This window comes from Paroedura picta, chromosome 1, assembly GCF_049243985.1.
Source record: "Paroedura picta isolate Pp20150507F chromosome 1, Ppicta_v3.0, whole genome shotgun sequence".
Taxonomy (NCBI): domain Eukaryota; kingdom Metazoa; phylum Chordata; class Lepidosauria; order Squamata; family Gekkonidae; genus Paroedura; species Paroedura picta.
The window spans coordinates 16,734,980-16,759,186 of NC_135369.1; the positions used below are offsets into that span (position 1 = coordinate 16,734,980).

The following is a 24,207-nucleotide window of genomic DNA, read 5'->3' on the forward strand; positions in this document are numbered from 1 at the left end:
ACATTTAGTCCCTGCCGTGCTTTCTTGAAGTTAAAGGTAAAGGTGTCCCCTGTGCAAGCACTGAATCATGTCTGACCCTTGGGGCGTTTTCATGGCGGACTCAATATGGGGTGGTTTGCCAGTGCCGTCCCCAGTCATTACCGTTTACCACCCAGCAAGCTGGGTACTCATTTTACCAACCTCGGAAGGATGGAAGGCTGAGTCAACCTTGAGCCGGCTGCTGGGATCGAACTCCCAGCCTCATAGGCAGAGCTTCAGTCAGCATGACTGCTGCCTTAACACTCTGCGCCACAAGAGGCTCTTCTTGAAGATAGTGCCACGCAAGTGCCCACAAGGCTGCTGGTTATGTCCCCTGTTGTACACCATTCTTATTCCTGCCACTGTCCTAGCAGAAAAAGTGCAGCAGGCCAAATCAGGATGCGTCATTTCGGGAACTTCCGAGTGGTAAGGACCGGAACGACTATCAAGCGCTCACCACCGTGAAGCTGTACTCTGCATCCCGTTTGGGGGCAGGGTTGACCCTCACTGATTCCCAGTTTGTCACCAAGGCCAAACTCTCATGTTGGGTTTGACCTTGAAACACCTTGAGGAGAACAAATGCATCGTACCATCCACTCCCCTTTGAACTGTGAAGGTCATTTCAGGTTATCTTTGGAGGCCTTTCTCGATGGACCCCGAGGGGCGTGGCATGCCGGAAGGGGCGGTTCTGCGACACCATCCTGACTGGATCTCAAACGCCTGATCTCTTGTGCGTTTGATCATGTCTGAGATCACTCCCCTTGGTTCAGCCACCTGCCCTCACTTTAGCTCTTCTGTTTTTATCTTTTACCGCTGGGCCTTTTTAATTGGTGTCTTTTAATTACTGCATATGTCAGAGTGTCACTTTCTGTTGGAGGCAGCCTTGAGGAAAATTCTCTGTCAAAAGTATATAAATCCTATAAATAAAGAGTGAGTCAGAGCGCAGTTTCCAGCTTGGTTTGAGTTGCTTTCTGCCTGGGTTGTTGCGGTTGCAGGGAGGAGGACGAGATGTGGCTGAAAGACTTGTGAGAGCTTGTGGGGTGTGGTGTGGTGATCAGAGGGTTGGGAGATCTGCCCTGCTACAGAGACTTGGTGGGTTGGTGATCGTGGGTTTAGACTGGTCTGCCTCACAGGGTGGTTGTGAATATGGAAGAGACTGGCGTAAGCTGCTTTTGGGTCCCCGTTGGGAAGGGAAGGTTAAACGAAGGAACTAAAAAAAAGCTACCAGGGTAAAGTGGATTAAATACAGATCATAACGTTCAAGGACTGTGGTCTTTCTCATTTAGCTTCTGGCTTCCGATCGCAGATTGTCTCAGGAAGGGGTCCCTGACCTTTCTGAGCTTGTGGGCACATTTGTAATTCTAACACCGCATGGTGGAAACCGCAACAAAATGGCTGCCACAAGAGGCGGAGCCAGCCACAAAATGATTACCACCACTTAACTGCAGTAACACAGTGGAGAAGAAGAAGAAAACGAGTTCTTTTTTTTAATACCCTGCTTTTCACTGCCCGAAGGAGTCTCAAAGAGGCTTACAATTGGCTTCCCTTCCTCTCCCCACAACAGACACTCTGTTAGGTAGGTGGGGCTGAGAGATCCCTGACAGGACTGCTCCATGAGAACAGCACCATCAGGACTGTGACGAGCACAAAGTCACCCAGCTAGCTGCCTGTGGAGGAGGCAGGGAATCAAACCCGGCTCACCAGGCTAGAAGCCGCCGGTCTTAACCTCTACACCACGCTGGCTCCATTGAATTGTGCTGGGTTGTGGCCGCAGCTGTTGCCAGAGCAACATTTTAAAAATCTGCACAGCCAATCAAATCTCCAGGAGTCAGTCAGAAGCCTTGAGGGACAAAACCCCTACCAGGCCCCACCTACTTCCTAAAAACTCCTGGTGGGCTCCCTGGTCAAAGGTCATAATCGACATGGCACCCATGACCCTTCTTCTTGGGTTGGGTGTCGCAGGTGTTCCTGCGGTGGGGAATCCTTGTGCTTCTACGAGAAATGCGCAGTAAACGGAAACAGACGGCCTTGCTAAATTTAACAACCCACAGTAGCTTTCGCCGCACATTAACTTTCACTTTCCTCATTAGCTCAAACAGGTACCTACTTAATAAGCTAATGGCGCACCAGATTGGCGGGGGGGGGGGGAGAGTCAGAATGCGGTCGGAAGTCGAGTTGACACCCTCCTAGGCCAATTGGCTCCAGTGATCTCAGAAGGGGCATAGCTCGGTTTAGGATCGCCCTGGCAGCTTCAGCGACTCGTAGTTGCCTGCTTAATTCCCGAGAGGCCTGTCCACGGAGGGAGCTCCTCTGTGCGGCGTGACAGTCCTCGGGCAGAGTCGTATTGCTCCAGTTGCCAACCCCCAGGTGGCTTTTTGAGGACAGAGTTCAGAGACAGCTTCCTGGAAAACGAGACGCGACTGGAGTAAACCGGGACGGCTTGGCAGCCCCCCTGCTCCTGGCTTTCCGGGAAACGGGCCTCTAAGGACACGTTCAGCAAAGCAGAAATGGGAAGACTTGATGAGCACAACGGCTGGTTTCCCCGCAGACCACCCCCCCCTCCGTCCGCCTTCAGTTGCAATATACTCTTGCATTAGTGCAGCCCCATTAACGGCCGCAGCGCCTGTCCGTCATGTTGAAAATGCAGTCGCTGGAAATGGTTCTTCTGGCATCAGTGCGCACAAGACAGTAGTGATGGGGGAGGGAGTGTTTGTGTTTGTGTGCATGTGAGGGGTTGCATTGTTTTGGAGCTGCAGAATCCCATATAGGTACTTGTGAGGTGGGGGAGCCAGCCTGGTGTGGCGATTAAGAGTGGCGGATTCTAATCTGGAGAACCGGGTTTGGTTCACCGCACCTCCACACGCAGCCAGCTGGGTAACCTTGGTTCCGGTCATAGTTCTGTTAGGGCTGTCCTCGCAGGGCAGTTCTGTCAGAGCTCTCTCAGACCCACCGACCTCGCAGGGCGTGTGTTGTTGGTTGAGGGAAAGAAAGCCGCTCTGGGACACCTTCAGGTAGCAAAAAGCAGGTTATAAACCCCGGGTTTTCTTCTTCTCCTCTTCTGTTTGCCCGGATCAGGTGCAGAACCCCCAGCAAGGAGAGCATAGCATAGCGCCCAGGCAGCTGCATCACAGGGTGGTCACAGGGGCTGGAGATGGAGCAGGGCACTTAGCCGCCGAGAGGTCATTTGTACGGGCTGCAGGAGGTTAAGTGAAATGATGTTATCCATCCAATCGTGTCTGGCCCTCTACAATTCTATAGGAAAGTCTTCACCATGCGCCCCTGTCTCCGACTGCTTCTTTTAGTTGGTTCATGGTCATCCCTGTATCGGCTTTGATCGTGTCGAGCCAGCGGATCCTTTGGCGACCCCGTTTCCTTTTGCTGCTGATCATGCCGAGCATTCATGATTTTTCTAACAACTTTGATCGCATGATGTGTCCAAAGTAAGTGAGCTTCAGCCGTAACATCTTGCCTTCAGCACCCTCTCCAAAACTCCTCCTCCCAGAGTCCCTTGGTGGCACATGCTCGAAAGAGGCAGCCGAAAAGCATGTCGGGCGCCTCATGCAACCGGCACATCATACATGTATCATTTTTTCTATCCCACATTTTGCCACTTCCGTGTTATTTATTACATTTGACGCCCTGCGATTTCTTCCAGCGTGGATGGCGGCATGCGTAGGTTTCCATGAGGTCTCCCGTCTGCACAGGAGGCAGCCCCTTTGTTTCAACAGCGCTCCTGTCTTATGCAGACCCCAATCATGCCCTGATTCTGTGAGAGTAGAAGAAAAAAGTCTCAAGCTGGCGATGGCGAAGTGATTTAATGTTCAAAACAATATCACAGCGTTCCAAACAATTTCAAAGCGGATTCCCAGGCACAGGCTGTTTTCGATATCTTCCTCAGTGATATTCTCAATATTGTAATAATCTTCTCTAATGGTGTTTTTATGATTGTTGGAAATAACCTACTTAGTTTCTTATGATGTCTTGCTTATGTAGTTCAATCCCAAATTGGTTGCATAATATCCAAATTTGTAAGGTAAAGGCAAAGGTATCCCCTGTGCAAGCACCGGGTCATGTCTGACCCTTGGGGTGATGCCCTCCAGCGTTTTCATGGCAGACTCAATACGGGGTGGTTTGCCAGTGCCTTCCCCAGTCATTACCGTTTACCCCCCCAGCAAGCTGGGTACTCATTTTACCCACCTCGGAAGGATGGAAGGCTGAGTCAACCTTGAGCCAGCTGCTGCGATCGAACTCCCAACCTCATGGGCAGACAGCTTCAGACAGCATGTCACTGCCTTACCACTCTGCGCCACAAGAGGCTCTTTCCAAATTTGTAGGAGTCTCCTAATATTTGTAGGGGTCTACTATTCCACCAGGCTGGGGCCCTGGACCTGATCGAGACCTTCTTTTGGGCCAGGGGCTTTCAATTTGTTTGCACTTGAAGCTCTTAGTGTTCTTCTGGGGGCGTATTGGGAGACATGCAGGACCCGGATCGCAGAAGGCTATAAAGGTTAAAACCAGTTGAATTGGCTGCCAGTCGAATTTGATCTGGAATTCAATTGGCAGCCAGTGCAGCTGCTGGAGGACAGGTGGAACATGGAATGTGGGTTCTGCTCAGTTTTCTAATAAGGACAGGTTTGCCTGTCCCCTCCCACATATTGCAGCCCTTTGCGCAAGGGGCACGATTCAGCATGGTGTGGCGGCCTAACCTACCTCAAAGGGTTGTTGTGAGGATAAATTGGAGGAGACGAGAGTCATGTGAGCTGCTTTGGGTCCCCAGTGGGGAGGAAGGCAAGGTATAAAATGAACAAAAAGGAGCATCCATCCAGCTTGCAGGATATTACGTGGGTGGAAAGAAGAAAACATCCTTCGCCAACTCCTTCCGCATACTTCTCCGGAAAGTGGACTGAGCCATAGGATTCGTTCTCCTGGGAATCGCAGCATCCATTAAAAAAGCAAAGTCCTGAAATTTGCAGAAAAGGGTGGTTGCAGCCATGCGGAGAACGACTGGCGAGATTTTAAGGGAGGAGGGGGAGCAGAACAAGCGATCCAGCGGTCAGAGGAGCCTGACAAGCAGAGGTGCATAAATTACACAGATCGTCTGAATTCTCACAGATTTTTGGGAGTCTACACCGGCACACCGTTGGCAGCAGGGTTGGCTTCCGTTGGCACGGAGTCCGCACAGCCCTGCCCGGAAACGGCTCGTTCCACGTGGCCTCTGCACAGTCACACCTGCACTGCCCCTCCCTTGCCCTCTTTTTGGGAACTGGCAGCCTTTTAAGGTCCACTGTTGTGACCTTTGCAGGCTCCCTGAGACGCTGCCTGCCAGATCTCACAGGTGGCCTGACGGCAGGTCAAAGGTGCAACGCCATCCCCTTCTCTTCTCCTTTCTCTTCTTCTCCCCCTCCCCGGCTCTCTCAAAAGCCTTGCCTGCAGTTTGCCAGGGTGGGGCAAGGCAGCTTCCTGTGGGGGAGAAGGTGACGTCTCCATAACTCACTCTCCTCCCGCCAAACGAAAGGCAGGTTTCCTCCTGTCCTATCTGGGAGGAGAGGGGTCCCGGGAAGCAAGACTTCCTCCTTGGGTAACTGCCGGACGATCCGGCAAAGGGCGATCCGGCAAAGGACGTGCCGGCTCCCCCGCCCCACCCCGCTTTCGACGGTTCTCCTTTAAAAGAGGGCTCTTCCCCTTTTCCCGCCCATGCCCCTCCCCGGACTTGAGAACAGGCTCCAAGGACCTGACAAACAGCCCCGGTGCTCTCTGGCTCTCAGCAGCTGGGAGGAATTGCGAAAGGTGTGCTGCCTCGCTCAGGTATCGGAGGTGGAGACTGAGCACCGGTTGGATGAGGAAGCGCCAAACTTCCTCGGGGCTGTTGCTGTACTTTGCTCTTTCGGGACAGTTTCACTTTGAGTCAGCCAATGAAGGGGTGCACGCCAGTTACCCTCGTCCCGGAGAAGCCGTGATCCGTCCCTCTCTGCTCAGGCCCTCTGGCAGCAGCTTTGGATTTTGCCAGCCCCGTTCCTCCCAGGCCTGCTTTTTTCTCGGCCCCGTTTTGGTCCTCCTGGAGACGGCACCGCCAAGCGATTGGCACCTGGGCCTTTTCTCTTTCCCCTTCAAAGCCACGATGGATTGATCGGGATCGGTGGCGGCGGGCACCCCGGAGCTCGAAGCCCCCCTTGCCAGCAGCGGCTCCGTTGTGCAAAGTGGCAGAGAAGGCAGCGGCATTTAATGAGCGGAGGAAATAGATACCTACACGCCACGCCCGTGACGATGAGAGTAGTAAGTCTCCTCTCTCCGCAGACTCGGTTTCGGGGTTGCTTGGGGGGCCCTAAATCTGGTAGAAGTTTTGGTTTTTGTGGGGGAAGGGAGGGAAGTATATTTGGGCTTGCTTGGTGATGCAGGGTCAGATAATGGGGCTAGAAGGTTGGGTTTGCATTCGGGACCCACTTCTAATGACGGCCTATCGTGTCCTGGAGCGTGCCCGGAGAGACATTCGGAGATCACCTGCCCGCCCCTTTCACTTGCCTTCTGATCAGAGGAAAGAAGCCCTCAACCAAATGTTGCAATCCAATGGGCCAAATCTCTTCGACCAAAAATGGAGAACTCCTTCTTGTCCTCCGAGGTTAAATGTGACCGAGAGAGCAGGTTCTGTTGTCTGAGATTCAGAGTTGTCAGCGGCAAGATCCCTTTTTCGTTGGCCCTTTCCAAAATGTTTGCGGGCTTGTGCATTAGAAATGCTGATTCTGTGAGCTCAGGCAGGTTGTGAGTGGGTGGGCAGAAGAGATTGTGTCTGTGCTTGGCTCTTGTGGCCCTTACTTGCATGGCCAGGGAAGTGCTGATCCTCACTTTGGGGTCAGAAGGCGAATTTCCTCCAGGCCAGACTGGCCAGAGATTCTTGTTTGGGGGAGGCATCATCTGAGCATGGAATTGAGGGTCACTGTGGGAGGGCAGGTAGTTGAGAGGCTCCTGCATTATGCAGGAGGGGTTGGACTAGGTGACCCTGGAGGTCCCTTCCAACTCTATGATTCTAGGGGGGGGTGAAATGGTTGGCCATAGCCTACCTCTTACTGGAAGCCAAAGAAATACCTGGAGGGCTGGCAGGGACTTGGCGATCAAAACGCCTGTCTCCGCTGGCCTGGGATAGGCTTCTTATGGGTCATTCTCCTCCAGTCAGTTCCTGTGGGTGGGACCCTATTGAAATCTGCCAGAATCGCCAGCCCAGGAAATTTGTTCCTTTTCGAGTGTTTTAGGTGACTCAAACTTTAGACATCTGGTTTATTTTTTGTTAACGTTGTTCGGGCAATTAGTGCCGCCACTGACCCGTTGATGAAATTGCGTTGCCGAACCCCCATTTTGCAGTGTTGAAGGACATGAGAGTTGAATCCTGGGTCAACACATCCCGTCTCTAGGCTCAGTACAAGCTTGTAACGTGTGTGTGGATGTGTGTATGGAATTAGCTCCCCATCAATATCATCTCATGAATCACAAAAAGAAAAATGTATTTTATTTCTGAAACCATACAAATGGCCCATTTGCTGGCAGGGGTTCATGGGAATTGGGCCCATTTGCTGGCAAGGGTTCATGGGAATTGTAGTCCATGGACATCTGGAGGACCACAGGTTGACTACTCCTGTCCTAAATCATGGTTTTCTTTCAGTGCTAATGATCTGAGTTTGCTGGGTGGCCATATTGGCCTCTCGTTCCCTTCTCAACCAAGGCCCAGTTTTCACAGAGCTCTGCTGTGCTTTGCGGCTGGGTTGCATGACTGCTGGGGGTTTCATCCTGCGCTTGTGTTCTAATGATCTCCTGTCAATTTCTGAGAAGTGTGTACATGTTAATATTGGAGAGCCAGCTTGGTGTTGTGGTTAATAGCAGCAGCCTCAAATCTGGAGAACCTGGTTTGATTCCCTCCTCCCTCCACATACAGCAAGGTGGGTGACCCTGGGCCAGTCACAGTTCTCTCAGACCTCTCTCAGTCTCACCCACCTCAAAGGGTGTCGGTTGTTGGGAGAGGAAGGGTGGGTGATTGTAAGCCGCTTCGAGACTCCTTCAGTTTTCGTTGTTAATTGGATATGGATACCGCCCTCCCACCTGTTTCCAGAATAGAAGAAGAAGAAGAAGAAGAAGAAGAAGAAGAAGAAGAAGAAGAAGTAGTAGTAGTAGTAGTAGTAGTAGTAGTAGTAGTAAAAAGCAGGGTACACAAATCTTCTGTGTGTCCCAATCCATTTTTTTAGTGATCATCCCTATCCAAATGTGTATTCAGTGTGTATCTCCCCCTCCTTCATAAAGCCCTGAATATTCCAACACGGAATATTTGGATGCCTCCTGACATGGCAGGGCTCTTGTGATAGAGCCCATTTATTCACTGGAAAGCCATTCTGCCCAGAGGACAGCAGTTCTTCCTTTCTAGCCCATTTTCCTTTCCAACCAGCGCCTTCTTTCTAGAGACAACGTGGAGGGAATTTGTGAGCGTGAGCGTGAGTTCATGGAGAACTTTTTCAGCAGGGTCCCAGCTATGCCCTCCTTTCCCCTTTGTCTTTTTTTCTTCTTACTACTTACTACTACTACTAGTAGTAGTAGTAGTAGATTTATTATTAGATTTATTGCCCACCGCTATCAGCAAAGCTGTCTCACGGCGGGTTATATACGATAAAACCCTGCAATATAAGATTAAAAATTTAAAAATTGAAATAACAACCCGGCAGCAAAGTCCCAACCCCCCACCCTCAAATCCAATAGCCCCCTCTGTGGGAGAACTAAGGGGGTGCCAAAATCCAGGTACATAGGTGAATAAGCTTGCCTTGGCTGGAGGGGCCCCTATGAGGGGAGGGGCCCCTTGGCTGCACCCTGGAGGGGCCCCTTGGCTGCACCCTGGCCTCAACCAAGACCTGGCAGAAGAGCTCTATTTTGCAGGCCCTGCGGAACTCTAAGAGCCCATGTAGGGCTCCCAGTTCTTTCAGGAGCTCATCCCATCAGGTCTTAGACTGCTTCTGCCCTGTGCACATGTGGCACATGTGGTTGGCTGTTCCAGGTGGATTGAGTACAGCTTCATGAAACTTTGGGGGGCGCTGACATATCTGCTTCCGGCTTCAGAGCACCGAACAATTGTTTGGTTTGGGGGGGGGGGGCTGGGTGGATGCAGTGGTTCTAATGAAGCACAACTGTGGAAATGATTCCCTGGTTTTTGGTTGGCATCTTGTGCTTCAACCCATTGGGAGATAGGATCAGGTGGGTAGTGATATTGGTCTGAAGCAGCAGAACAAATTTAGAGCCCTTAAGACAAACAGAGTTTTAGCATCCATGAAATTGTATCTGAGGAGGTGTGTGTGCATGCAAAAGCTCACACCATGAATAAAACTTTGTTGGTGTTAAAGGTGCCACTGGGCTCTAAATTTGTTCTGTCATTGGGAGACAGATTGCTTGAGATCCCAGCAGCATTCATTTTCTTGCTGTTGTGGTATAGATCAGTGTTTTCCAAACTATGGATCAGGACCCCAAATTGGGTTGTGAAGCCTCTGAAAGTGGGTTGTAGGCTGATGATAATGATCATAGAATGATAGAATAGTAGAGTTGGAAGAGACCTCATGAGCCAAATGATGGAAGCCATTCAGTCGAATCTGACTCTTAGCAATCTTATGGCACAACTGTCATAGAATCATAGAATCCTAGAGTTGGAAGGGACCTCCTGGGTCATCTAGCTGTCCCTAATTGTCACCCTTGCCCTTTCCATAGCTTTCTTTTGTATTTTGGAAAGCAAGATCTGACCCTGGAAGCGGCACCTTCCATATCTTACATCAGTTGGCATTTTTCTCCTCACTGCATGTACAATGCACAACAAACAAAATGTGTCTTGATGGTTACTAGAATGAGTCTCTTATAATCTTAGGGGGGATCACAGGAAATGAAGGAGAGGGTGGCGAGAGGCTACAACGCAACCCCCGTGTAGAAAGTCTGCATGTGTTGGAATGCCACTTGTTCGGGGTTCAAAGTGGGGGCACCTCCGCCTTTTGTGAGATGTCTGTTTGGTCTCTTGAAAACATCCAGTTGGCACCTACAGAAAGCGGAATGCTAAACTAGACGGGTGCCAAAGTCCTAGTTTCCCTACAGCACCGTAAAACCCTGGGCCAGCACTGGATGGGTCACCAAACCAAGTAAATTTGGACTTGTGAATCACTGTAGCAAAGAAGCTGGGAACTATTGGTTTAGATTAATTTCAGGCTTGGAATAAATACAGTAGAACAGGGGCTGTCAACCTGTGGTCCTCCAGAGGTTCATGGACTACAATTCCCACGAGCCCCTGCCAGCAAACGCAGGCAGGGGCTCGTGGGAATTGTAGTCCATGAACCTCTGGAGGACCACAGGTTGACAACCCCTGCAGTAGAACAGCCACAATTTTGTATGGATGTCCACCCTGCTAAAGAGCAGTTCAGAATCTCCTGATTTCACTCTGTTGGATCTTTAAGATGGTGATTCTCTGGCTGGAAACCAGCTGCAGCCTGAGCGGAGCTTCCAGATAACTCAGACATGACCTATGGATCCCCGATAATATACACTTTGGGAGCTGTTAATTTCTTTAGCAAGGGTGTCACTAATGACTTAAACCGTCTCCCCTTAGAAAGCGGAGCCATGACGTTCCTGAGCTCTCACAGGACAGGCTGCCTAGAACAGAGGTAGTCAACCTGTGGTTCTTCCAGATGTTCATGGACTACGACCCTTCCCAGTAGAATCATCAGTGTACATAAGGCAGCCTCCCATCCAGGCACTGAAAGGACCCAGCCCTGTGCAGCTTCAGCAACATTTGCTGTACCGTGTCCTTTTAGACCAGGGGTAGTCAACCTGTGGTCCTCCAGATGTTCATGGACTGCAATTCCCATGAGCCCCTGCCAGCGTTTGCTGGCAGGGGCTCATGGGAATTGTAGTCCATTGACATCTGGAGGACCACAGGTTGACTACCCCTGGCCTAGAAGATCTTTAGCTCTGACAAATGGGGTAGAGGGGGAAAGTGGGGGAGCTGCTGTGGGGAGAGCCACTTTTCCCTCTACGGCCCATTGGACAGCAAGAGGCATGCCGCACGGGCACGGTAGGTGGAGAGCACCAGCCAGTTCTTGAAGTGCGCAAGGGTCGAAGGCATTTAGGGCCTTAAAGCTTGAATGCCAGTTAATTGCCTTGTTGGCTGCTTGGGAGAACCTGGCAGCCGTGGGCACAAGGGGAGCGTGTGGCGTTTGTGGGCAGTAAAACCATCTGGAGCGATCCTTTTAAGTCGTAGTGCTATTCAGGGCACCTTTCTGATCCCCGCCAGAGCTTTGGGTGTGTCCCTGCAGGCTTAGTTCTGTTCGGATTCAAGGTTGGTTTGTTTGCCTGCTTTGTTTGAGTAGGTCAGGAAAGGGCCCCCGCAAGGAGAAAAAGCGGCCCGCAGGATTATCAGGCGCTGCCGCGTTTCCGGGTATCTGCTGCCGATCCAAAGTGGGTACGTTACAGATTCTCTGAAGCGTAACCACTTCCTGGAGTGGAACCTGAGGCTCACAGCTGCACAGACGACGCTTCCCAGGGCTTGGGAGTTTGCGGCTTTACTTCGGTAATCCTTTCACCAGGAAGTCCCCCGCAGCTGGTATTGTGGAGGGTTTTCTGGGCATCTCGTTTTTGCGGCCGGCCCAAACGCATTCTTTCAAGTGGCCAGAAAGATGCCTTTGAAATGGCAGCTTATTCCGTGCGGTGCTTCAGATGAGTTGTCTGGCAACAGAGAGGATGTTTCAGATTTGCCACTCTCAGGGGGAACTCTTTCTACAGGGCCTTGTGGATCTGGTGTGAACCATTCCATGCTGCAGAGGCTTCCGGCACATCTCCTCCTGGAGGCTGATTATGTGCCAATCCTCTCTTCAGAGGTCTTACTTCGGAGGCTCTGGTGTAAACCATTCCATGCTGCAGAGGCTTCCGGCACATCACCTGGAGGCTTATTAAGTGCCAGTCCTCTCTTCAGAGGTCTTACTTCGGCGGCCTCTTGCCTTTTGAGGTTTAGTATTCAGTGCCTTGAAGATGAAACTCAAATATTTTGGCCACCTCATGAGAAGGAAGGACTCCCTGGAGAAGAGCCTAATGCTGGGAGCGATCGAGGGCAAAAGAAGAAGGGGACGACAGAGAATGAGGTGGATGGATGGAGTCACTGAAGCAGTAGGTGCAAACTTAAATGGACTCCGGGGAATGGTAGAGGACAGGAAGGCCTGGAGGATCATTGTCCATGGGGTCGCGATGGGTCGGACACGACTTCGCACATAACAACAACAAATTCAGTGCCTGGGGATGGGGGCCTTCTCTGTGGTGGCACTTTGGTTATGGAATAACCTCTCCAGCTATGCACATACTTTGATACCAAAACGAAAGCAGGTTGAGATGCTTTTCGTCTCTTATTGATGTTTACTAGTCCTAATTTTGAAACCCTTGTTTTATCTCCTTTTTGGAACCGTGTTTTGGGGAACTTCTCTTCCTCACCTGTAATACTGGATTAAGCCACTGAAGTCGATAGGCAGGTGATTCAGGGCAGGAAGAAGGAAGAAACATTTCACACAAATGCGGAATTAATAGGTGGAGTGCACCAAGGTGTGGGAGCGGCCATCAATTTAAATGGAGCTAAGATGGCTCTAAACAAATAGTTGAGAGGGAGAGGTCTATCCGCGGCTATTAGCTATGGTGACGGAATGGACTCTTCATGTCCAGAGGCAATCTAGGTCTCTTAGGAACATCTGAGTGGCAGATGTAGGAAACAGAATGCTGGAATGGGTCTTCATTTGTGTCTCTGGGATGCACTTGGGTTCTTGTTTGGTGAGCCAGTTTGGTGTAGTGGTTAGGAGTGCGGACTTCTAATCTGGCGAGCCAGGTTCGATTCTGCACTCCCCCACATGCAACCAGCTGCCCTTGGGCTTGCGAGGGCACTGATAAAGCTGTTCTGACCAAGCAGGAATATCAGGGCTCTCTCAGCCTCACCCACCGCACAGGGTGTCTGTTGTGGGGAGAGGAATGGGAAGGCGACTGTAAGCCACTTTGAGACTCCTTTGGGTAGAGAAAAGCGGCATATAAAAACCAACTCTTCTTCTTCTTCTTCTTCTTCTTCTTCTTCTTCTTCTTCTTCTTCTTCTTCTTCTTCTTCTTCTTCTTCTTCTTCTTCTAGGAATAGATTCAAAAGGGTAGCCATGTTGGTCTGAAGTAGCACAATGAAATGAGAGTCCAGGAGCACCTTTAAGACCAACAAAGATTTATTCAGGGCGTGAACTTTCGAGTGCAAGCAAGCACTCGAAAGTACACCCCTTGAATAAATCTTTCTTGGTCTTAAAGGTGTTCCTGGACTCCCATTTTATTAGCCTAGGAATGTTTCTGCTGCCACATATTAGCCTTTCAAGATGTCACAGAAAAATGCGAGGACACCAAAGGTTTAGGACAGCGTCCTCCATTGGGGTGGGTGGAATGGCGCAACCTTCCATGTTCTTCCCTTCCCCTAGTTCCCGCTTCCAGAATTGTGGGTCCATTGTAACATGGGAAAGAAAAGAACAGGTGACGCTGCCTTATACCGAATGAGACCACTGGTCCATCAAAGCCAGAATCGTCTACCCAGACTGGCTGCAGCTCTCTGGGGTTTCAAGCTGAGGTCCTTCACATTACCCGTTGCCTGGCCATTTTTAAGCCAGAGGTGTCAGGGATTGAACCTGGGGCCCTTCTGCACACCAAGCAGAAGCCATGGCTCTTCCCAGCGAAATCGGAGTATTTGGGGCTGCCCGGTGACCTCGCAGCCAGGCAACCTGATCCTTCCTGAAGGTGTCAGGGATTGGAGCTGGGGCCGTCTGAGTCACAGCCCCTCCCCGAATGAAACCAGAGAACCCTGTTTGGCCTGAGATCCAGTCAGATCTGCTGGGGAATGATGGGTCTGTAGCGGCAAGCCAAATCCGAATACCCGCCCCCATGTGCGCCCCGCCATCTCCAGCTAACAAATGCTTATTGGAAAATGCAGCCAAATGAAGCCCCCTCCCCCCCTCCCAATGCCCTCCAGGGTGAAAAAGATGGTGGTTTCGTCTTTCGACAGCGCTTAAGTGTTCTTTCCCATCCTTTCATCCCCTGCCTGGGTGTAAATTATAGATGAGCGCTGCAGCGTTTTTTGATTTGCTCCTCCTGGGTGCCGTTTGGAACGGCGGCTCAGCTGTTGCGGTGGCCCCGGGAGAGCAACAAGCCCACGGCGTCCTTGAAGAGCCCGCCAAGTGCAGGGCACGGATCCAGAGCAGAAAGCTTTATGTGCATCCATCCGCAGTCTCTCTGTTCGGAGCTCAGAGGCTAGCACGGGGTACAGAAATTGGGCGCGCACAACTTTTCAGGCGGGGCTTGTTTAACGAGGGATGAGTGCAGGCCCCGGAGGGGATCGTGGGGCATGTTCTGTCGAATCTCCGGCCCTGTAATCTAGACTCCCATCTCCTACCACCCCAAGCCCGGCCATTAAAAGAGAAATCAGGCACTATGGATGTGATTGTCAAATGCTCGTTTCCTCTTGCCTGTTGCTTTCACCTCCAGACTCCCTTAGATTAGCGATCCCCAACCTGTGGGCCGTGGACCACATGTGGTCCGTCGACTAATTGGAGGTGGGCCGCGAAGGATGCCCCCCCCCTGGCCCTTTACAACACACTTCGGGTGTCCTTGTCTCCCATCACTCCCAGATGGGACTATCTCGTTGCAGAGAAACAAGCTTAGGGTTCCCATTGATTTGTCATTGTCATGAGTTAAAATTTCCATGAAAATAAAATGTTCCTTATGTTCCTTGTTGTGGCGTGTCTGTATCTTATTTTGAAGGGATGTTTAAACATTACCATAGCGACCAGAGAGCGTTAGGGCAGTGGTTGAGAGTAGAGGAGTAAACTACCCCCCCCCATCGGGCCGCAGTAAAATTGTCAAGCGTTGAGTGGTCCCCGGTGATAAAAAGGTTGGGGACGACTGTCTTAGATCACTGGTTCCTGCAATAAGTGGGGCGCAAATAGTGTGCTGTCACCTCCAGTTCAGAGGGGTGTAAACGAAACCCTTGGCACAGCCCCCAAAACAAGGCCAAGGAAACCTGCTCTCATGTCTCAACACCATTGGCTGTTTCTGTTACACGTTGATGGCATAATCGCCCACTGCAACTCGCTGCCATCTTCTAGAAATGTATAATTTGCCGGTCTTCTTCCTCTGATCACGCTTGGTTCTAGCCCTCACAAGTGCCACAGTCAGGGATGAAGCTAACCAGGGTCCAGGATGCAGGTGTTCAGGAGATGGGGTGGCTCTGGGTCACCGAAGGTGTCAGGGGGAGGTGGTTCCAGGCAGGCAAAACAAACCCGAAGATGGAGGGGTAGGGAAACAAGGGCTATTGGCTTAAAAGTAATGGGAACTATGAACTGGGTCCTTCCCATTCCCCGTCAGGGCTGTGAGGCCTGGAACCAAATGGCTCCTTTTTTCCCATCTGTGAAATGGGTCTAATAATCATTGGGTGTTTGTTATCACCAAGATAAGGTAGGCGGCGGCATTTCCTTAGAGGTTGTAGGGCTGGTTGCAGTTAATTTAAAAACAACTTAGATGGGGCATCAAGTTTTAAGCTCCTCAGTTTGTTCTTTCTTCCCGCCATCCACAAAGTCTGCAGATTAGATGCCGCTTCCTCCGGCGTTATAGCTCCTTTAACACACTGAAAGGGGAAAGTGTTTTTTTTTAAGCCGTGTGGTCTTTTTGAGCTCTGAGGCTCAGTGTGATTCTTACGCGGGGGTCAGGAAGTGTCCTCTCTGGGGGTCTGTATGCGTGCTTGAGAGAGCTGTACTTCATTGAGTGTACACTGTTCCATGCCTGGCCTCAGCTGGATTTTGGAGTCCGAATCTGACCACTGGATGCTTATAGAGCAGGGGTGGCCAAACTGGCTCTCCAGATGTCCATGGACTACTCAGGGGCTCATGGGAATTGTAGTCGATGGACATCTGGAGAGCCACAGTTTGGCCACCTGAATTATATAGAGCAGGGATAGTCAACCTGTGGTCCTCCAGATGTTAATGGACTACAGTTCCCATGAGCCCCTGCCAGCAGTGTCCTCAACTGACTATCCCATTAGGGGTATCCTTATTAGAGAGGGAGATGTTTTGTAGAACTAGTGCACCAAAGGGCTTCTGTGTAGTTTATGTTTGTTTTCTTTCTTAATCTGATGGTTGCTTCAGAGTAATTCAAATGGTCCCATAGTGTATAGCCAGACCATCTGCAAGCAGGTGAGCGGCTGGATGTAACCAGCAGTCCATCTAGTCCAGCATCCTGTCTCGCACAGGGGCCAGCCACTGTGATCCGGACAGGAAGAACGTTTTACGTTCCTCAGTGGCCAAAGTGAATATGTTGCCGTTTTTTTTGTAAAAAGAAAAAAGCCATTTACAAAAAAATGTACATGGCCCCTGCCATGCATTAAAAGCATTACAAGTCTCAGGCATCATTCTGCTTGGCCTAGGGCTAAGAACAGCAGAGGGGCCCCAGAGGCTAGTGGGCCATCCCGTCCAGCATCCTGTCTGATGCAGTGGCCAACCTGTTCTTCTGGACAGCCGACATCAGGGCATGGAGGCTGAGGGCTTCCCCTGATGTTATCTCCTGGCTAAATGTTTGCGGAGTAGAAACATACAGCCTTATTGTAAGGCACTTAGAGCACCTGGAATCCCTTACGATCCCGCGCCTGTCACGTTCCTGGTGATAGCTGCGAGGTCATTGCACGGAACCTCTGGGACTCTCAATCCCAGTCTCATGACCTTTGTGTCTTTCTTTCTCTCCCCCACCCCTTCCTTCCCCCCACTGTCTCCTCAGCCGGCCTTAGGACATCCAGAGTCCAAGCCCAGCACAAAGTCCAACATGCTGCGAGGCCGCACCTCGGCCACCTCCGCAGACGAGCAGCCGCACATCGGGAACTACCGCTTGTTGAAAACCATCGGCAAGGGGAACTTCGCCAAGGTCAAGTTGGCACGGCACGTCCTGACGGGGAAAGAGGTGAGCAGAGCCCCGAGAGGCGACTGGAGGGGGTGGGGAAGACGCTTTGTCTCTCGCTGAGTTCCAAAGTGGACATGGCAGGCTGTGTGTGGAGGAGGAGTAGGCCAGCCCCTGAAACAGTAAGGCAGCTTGATCCTGCATCCTGTTAGTGTTTGAAAAGTACGGCACTCATTTTACCTGGCGTTACTTTGAGATCTGAGGGTGATGGTTTTTATGGGCTTCTGGAATCATAGAATCATAGAGTTGGAAAGGGACCTCTTGGGTCATCTAGTCCAACCCCCTGCACTATGCAGGACACTCACATCCCTATCGCTCATCTATTCTGAGTCCGATGACAGAGAGAGATGAGTCCCAAGAAGAAGAAGAGCTGTTTTTTCAATACCCCGCTTTTCACTTCCAGAAGGGGTCCCAGAGCAGTTTACAAACATCTTTCCCTTCCTCTCCCCACAACAGACACCCTGTGAGGTAGGTGGGGCTGAGAGAGCTCTGAGAGAACTGTGGTACACTCTCGAGATTAGAGTTCACCACTATTTAACCACTACAACACATTAGGGAGGGTCAGTGGGAACCTAGAGAGCATCAGCGGAAGCCACAAGGGAGAGATCAGCTTTGTTGCCAAGCGTAGAAAGTTGGTCTCCAAAGGCTACAGGTTGCTGCCCCTTCTGCAGCTATGCAGCCATTCTTTATGACATCCCTCCCACCCTTTGACTGGGACAAAAAGGACTCAGTTCTCCATTCCTAGTTGTGTTTGACAAAGGGAACTTGGGCTCTCAAAAACTTTTATCATGAAGATCTTGTTGGTTTGTAAGGTGCTACTGGACTCAAATGAGCAGTTCTTCTGCATCTTTGAGGGCTGGTTCTCCCCCCCCCCCCCACACACACACACCGGTACAAAATTTTGAAGAACTTCACTCAAAGAAGGTTTTCATTGTTACAGGACTATATGTATTCTACCAGCTTCCCTGTTCAGTCTTACCCAAATCCCGTCTTCATTATAGTTCCCATTTCGTGGGGGATTTCTCCCTATTGAGGGCTCTGTCCCTAGATGCAACCTTTGCAGTGGTCAAAGAAGCTCTGTCCTCCATTTTGCCAGCAGAAAACAAGCCGGTTAGCCGAGAGCGGCAGGAAATAAATAAAATAAATAAATAAACTAAAAGCTGGTAGGATACAACCTATGATTACTGTTGTGAATCTGGAGGGTCTCGGTTTTTAAATAATCACCCGATAAAACAAATAAAAACATTTATTTATTTAACACTTGAAACATAAAATAACAGAGGATCACAGGCTTGCAGATTCTGCACCTCTCTAATTGCCCTGCTTGCTTTTGAACAATGAAAGAACTCCAAATGCAACAGCTCAACAATTCTAACTCTAGTCCTATAAAGATAGCTTCAAGCGGGTAGCCATGTTGGTCTGAAGCAGCAGAACAAATTTTGAGTCCCGTAGCACCTACATGACCAGAAGGTTAACAGTATTATCGTCCATACATGGGGTAGGATGGAGTGGAGGAAACCAGTGGTTTGAAGAAAGATCAGTACAGGAGTAGGTCAGTGTATTACGGGAATCCAAAATAAGAAACTTAACCCGTACAATGAATAAGTGTTGAAACACATATAAATAATATGTAGTAATACCGTGTGTGGCATGTGAGCACCAAGTCTGTGACGCATCCAGGGAGTAAGAAACAGTATAATAGCTATACAATTGGCACTCATTGTCCAAAGATGAAATATTCAGAAAATCTAATTCACACTAACGCCCATGAAATCACAATGCCCCTGGCAAAAAACCACTCAGAATCCAATTAATACCACTCAAGTACTCGCGTTTTTCTCCTTTTGTGTTTATTTAGAGGTCTGCCACCTCTTTCCATTCTGTTTTGCTTAAGGCTGCCTAGTGATTTCCTTATGCCGAGTTAGTTGATTCATCCTTCAGACTCAGTTGTGTGTGCTCTGACCGGCAGCTGCTCTTCTGGGTCTCACACAGACACATTATCTTTCCTGTCATCTGCTGTGTGAGATCCTCCTCTCTGGAGGAACCGGGGATTGAACCGGGGACCTTCTACATGCAAAGCAGGTGCTCTACCACCGAGCCACAGTCTCCCTTCCGGGTAGTCCCAGTACACACACGCAAAACTGCCTCCAACTAAGTCAGGTCATTGGACTTTCTAGCTCATTGTTATCAACTCAGCCTAGCAGTGATGTTCCATCACCTGTTGAAAGGAGATGTCTTCCCCAACACCTGCTATCAAGTTACAGTGAAATTTTAAGGTGTAGGAAAGTGCGGTCAAGTCACAGCTAACTTATGGCCACCTTGTAGGGTTCTTGAGGTAAGAGACATTCAGGGGTGGCTTATAGCATGACAAAGTTGGGAGGGGTCATACAGGCCATGTCGTCCAGCCCCCTGCTCCGTGCAGGATCAGCCTACCGGCAAGGCAGTCACCAAGAAGGATCTATATACCGAAGGCCTTGATTTGAGAGCAGCTACATATGCAGCCAACTCCGGCTGTCTCCTGCAGCTCACCTGTAATAACTGGCGCTTCGCAGTATTATTCTTGGTTCAGAAGATGGGGATTAGATGCAGGATGCGGGCCAGAGCACTCCTGATGTAGCCCATTATCCCAGCGGCTGCCTCATTATTTGACGACCAACATTTATGCGCTGAGTCCTCATCTGTGTTGCAGACCACGCCAAGCCTCCTTGTCAAGCGGGGCAGTCTGTAAACCAAATAACCCTTATCCATTGTTGTTCCTCTATATATTTATGAAACAGCCTAGGGAGTGGGATGTGTCCGGCTGTACAAGTTGGAATAGGGCCAATCAGGGTGCAGCCAGCTTTGGCCCTGCCCCTGCGGCTCCCACCCTCCGGCCCTGGACTGTAGGCTCTTTGCTCTCAGACGCCTCAGTGCCTGGAGCCAGCAGCTGGTAAGGGGAGAGGATCCTGGGCAAAGGGTCGTGGTGAAGGACTTCCTAATGAAGGACTCTTGGCCTGCTAAGCAGGGCCTGCTAACAAGGGCCTTTTGGCCTGCTAGGCTGGGCCTGCTGATGAGGGCCTGCTGACTGCATGCTAAGGAGCTCTGTCTTGGCCCTGCTAACGAGCTGCCCAGCCCCCACCCGCCCCACTCGATTTGGCTGGGAGCTGCGGCCCAAAGCCACCTTAAGCTGCCTGGCCAGGGGAGGGGACCCTTTCAGGACCCGTTCTTAGGAATGGGCTTTGAAGCTAGTAATAAATAAAATCCATTCGCAGTTCACTGCTCCCCCCCTTCACTATTAACATACACAACGGTGGACAATGCAGTCACATAGCAGCTGCCTTACAGCAGCCCCAGAGACTTTTCAAGGCAAGAGGTGGCTGAGCTGGTTTGCCACAGCCTGCCTCTGCGTAGTGATCCTTGGTGGTCTCCCCTCTTAAGTACTAACCAGGGCTGAGCATGATGACGTGTTGCAATGTTTGGCTATCCCAGGTCAGCACAGATTTTAAGGTTCCTTGCACTAGTAGCTCCTGCACCCCAGGAACATTCACCACTGTCTTTCTTTAGGTATTTGTTAGGGGAGAAAAGAGCTTCTTGTGGCGCAGAGTGGTAAGGCAGCAGAGATGCTGTCTGAAGCTCTGACCATGAGGCTGGGAGTTCGATCCCAGCAGCCGGCTCAAGGTTGACTCAGCCTTCCATCCTTCCGAGGTCAGTAAAATGAGTACCCAGCTTGCTGGGGGGTAAACGGTAATGACTGGGGAAGGGAATGGCAAACCACCCTGTATTGAGCCTGCCATGAAAACACTAGAGGGCGTCCCCCCAAGGGTCAGACATGACTCGGTGCTTGCACAGGGGATACCATTACCTTTACCTTTTAGGGGAGAAAAGCAGGGTGCAGAGACCAAAAACAGCTCACAGCTCTCCTCTGTTTTATTCTCACAATAACCCTATGAGAGAGTGACCGGCCCAAGGAAACCTAGCAAGCTTCTGCAGCAGAGCTGGGATTCAAACCTGGGGGAAAGGCAGGGGGGGGGGGTCTCCTAGATCCTTAGTCCGGCATTGTAACCTTGCACCTCAGTGATGCAAGTCGTTTGCTCCAGGGTTCATTCATCTTCATTGTATAACTCATTGTATCCGCAGGGGCTCCAGTTAGGTAACAACCATGGGACGGTACAGAATATTGCTTACACTTGAAAAGAACATATTTCCCCTCTTAAAACGTATTGCTTGCATGTGTCAAAAAATGGCACCTGGCAGCTTACTGCGAGTGATCTGCTGTAAAAATAAACCTTTACCTCCGGCCGCTAAACCACGTGCGCAGAGAACAATGTCTTGCATCATGTCCTCAAGAGGTACAGAAATGTATAATGCTTAAAACCACAACACAGTCACTGTGGCGGAAGAGACCGTATTGATTTTTTCCCCCTTCCCGAGACCTCTGTGCGCGCCGTGGCCACTGTGTCCCGATCTCTTCTGTCAACCAAGCATTTTCGACCATCTTTGCTTTATCTCTCCCCCCCGTGCCCCCCCCCCTTCCTGGCCTTTCCCCTTGCAGTCCTGGGTCCTGAATCCTGAAGAATGTACTTTCTAGCCTTGAAAAATGCTAACTTATCTATTTGCACGGCTTGCCAAGAACCCATTTCTGACTGCTTCCCTGGCAGATGGTGGGCTGATGGGGGTGCTGTCAAACGTGGGCTTTCTTTCAGGTGGTCTTGTTCTTCTTCTGCTGGGGGAGGGGGGCACATGCACTCACAGTCAGGGCCAGTTCTGAAGCCTTTCTTGCACACTGAAGCTGCTTTCAGAACAATGTGAACATAAGAAGAGCCCTGCTCCAATCTAGTCCGACATCCTGTCTCACACAGCGGCCTCAACCAGTTCCTCTGGAGTTCGGAAGCCGAGACCTTCCCCAATTGATGGATTCAGAGGTTTAATGCCTCCGAATGTGGAGATTTCTCCCCATTACATAGAATCATAGAATCACAGAACCATAGAGTTGGAAGGGGCCATACAGGCCATCTAGTCCAACCCCCTGCTCAACGCAGGATCAGCCCAAAGCATCCTAAAGCATCCAAGAAAAGTGTGTATCCAACCTTTGCTTGAAGACTGCCAGTGAGGGGGAGCTCACCAATGGCAAGTGGCCACTGCTAGACCGATCTTTCATGACTCTATCCAGTCCCTTTTTAAAGCTGTTTATTTCTGTGGCCATCACTACATCCTCTGTTTGCGAATTCCACATTTTAATCACGCTCTATATAAAGACGTATTTCCTTTTGTCCGTCCTGAACCTACTGATCAGCTTCATAGGGGGAGAGGGAGAAAAATTTCTCCTTTCAACTTTCTCCACACCTTGCGTAATTTTATAAGCCTTGATCATGTCTCCCCCCCCCCCCCTTAGTTGTCTCTTTTCTACACTGAAAAGTTTGAGCATCTCACAACTTTCCCCAGCACCTTCATGGCAGCTGGGTGACCTTGGGCCAGTCACAGTTTCCTCAAAACTCCCTCAGCTGCACCTACTTGGCAAGATGCCAAGGGGTCAGGAAGGGAAAGGGTTTGTAAGCCACGTTTGAGATTTCAGAAGGTAAAGGTGGGGTATGGAAACTTACTCTTCTTCTTCTTCCTCCAGGCCAGCATGCATCTAGCTCCAGTCTTTTTTTTAAATTTTTATTTCTATTTTGACTTCTATACCACGACTCCTGAATGGCTCGTAGCGCTTCACAATAAAAAAATCTCACCACAATAAAATCTTCATGAAACAGTCATAAAACCCCAGTCATAACATTAAAATCCTAATTACAACCTCCTCCTGGCAGCGACAACACCCTCCCACCTCCCAACTCACAGACCTCCTAAATCAGGGGTACTCAACCTGTGGTCCTCCAGGAATTGTAGTCCATGGACGTCTGGAGGACCACAAGTTGACTACCCCTGTCCTAAATAACAAATGTCTCAGGGAAACCATCTCGGGAGCCATGATCTCACACATCACTGAGGGGCCCAGATCTTCCTTGCCCCGGCCTCAACCAAAAACTTGGCGGAAGAGCTCTGTTTTGCTGGTTTTGCTGGTCCTGCAGAACCGAGAAAGTTCCGACAGGGCCTGCAGTTCTCCCAGGAGCTCATTCCCCCAGGTAGGGGCCAGGACCAAAAAGGCCCTGCGGGACCTCCCTTGGGCTGGGAATCTCCAACAGATTCATACCCACAGAGTGAATTGCCCTACGGAAGGCATAAGGAGGTAGGCGGTCCCGCAGATACGAAGAGCCCCAACAGCAGATGACAAATTTCCTTTGGCTGGCCCCAAAATTTAAGACCCAGGGTCATTTTTCAGCCTTCAGAGCTCTGGCTTTTAAGGGAAATATTTTCTGTGTGTTGCTACCATGAAACCTAATTTGAATCTCTTCTTGCAGCTTTATCTAAACCATGAAAAAAGTGTGGCGTATCAATAGTTTTGTATCACTATAGCTGTCAAGGGTACAGACCTGTGTCCTTAGGTGAACTTCTTACCTATTTCAGACTATTCCATCAGTTCTTTAAAAAAGCACCAATTAACCGAGTATTGGAACCTACGTAGAAAACTGCTTCAGAAATGAAACCTCTCACTATTGTATGGTGGAAGGTTAACATATTCACAAACAGTCGCAAAATCCACAAGTATTTTCCTGCCATGTGATAAAGTTTTCAGATGTCAAATGAGGGATAAGCTTTGTGCCTTGACGGAGGATTGCTTGCATCAGACAGTGAGGTTTTTAGGCACCTTGGTGATCTGGCATCTGGGATTTGCGAACCTCTGGTCTATCCTGTTCTCCTCTGAGGACCCACAGGGGTGGCCAAACTGTGGCTCCCCAGATGTCCATGGACTACAATTCCCATGAGCCCCTGCCAGCCACACTTTGGCCACCCCTGTTCTAGGAAACGCCTGCTACCCCAGAGGAACAAGAGTGAGTGGAGTGAAACATGACTGTTTCCCGTGGATCTTCCCTCCTCACTCCACAGCGTCACATTCTCCACTGAGTCCCAAGGCGGTTGGACTGCGGAGCAGGCCTCGGGTCAGGATCTTCCAGGAGGTGGCAGGTCCTCTCTCTGCATCGGAGAAGCTTTTAAATAAATCACAATTGTGACGAGGTTCCAGCCGGCACCTTCCCTGCCGGGGCAAACGCTCCAGGACGTCTTCTCAGCCAAAGGGAACATTCGTTTGAGCGGAAGGCAGAGCCAGGGTTAGGG

General features: G+C 50.4%; 1 protein-coding gene across 10 annotated transcripts in view; it reads left to right on the forward strand.

Moving 5' to 3' along the window:
- Positions 1–24,207, forward strand: part of MARK2 (microtubule affinity regulating kinase 2) — a 168,213-nt gene that overhangs the window by 97,543 nt on the left and 46,463 nt on the right. For 9 of the 10 annotated variants that reach the window (XM_077324028.1, XM_077324037.1, XM_077324045.1 and 6 more), the window contains one exon: positions 16,840–17,019. In XM_077324028.1, coding sequence (XP_077180143.1) covers positions 16,840–17,019 — 180 coding nt within the window. Of the gene's footprint in view, positions 1–5,768; positions 6,292–16,839; positions 17,020–24,207 lie in introns of those variants that run through there. The other variant, XM_077323983.1, reaches the window with a different exon arrangement.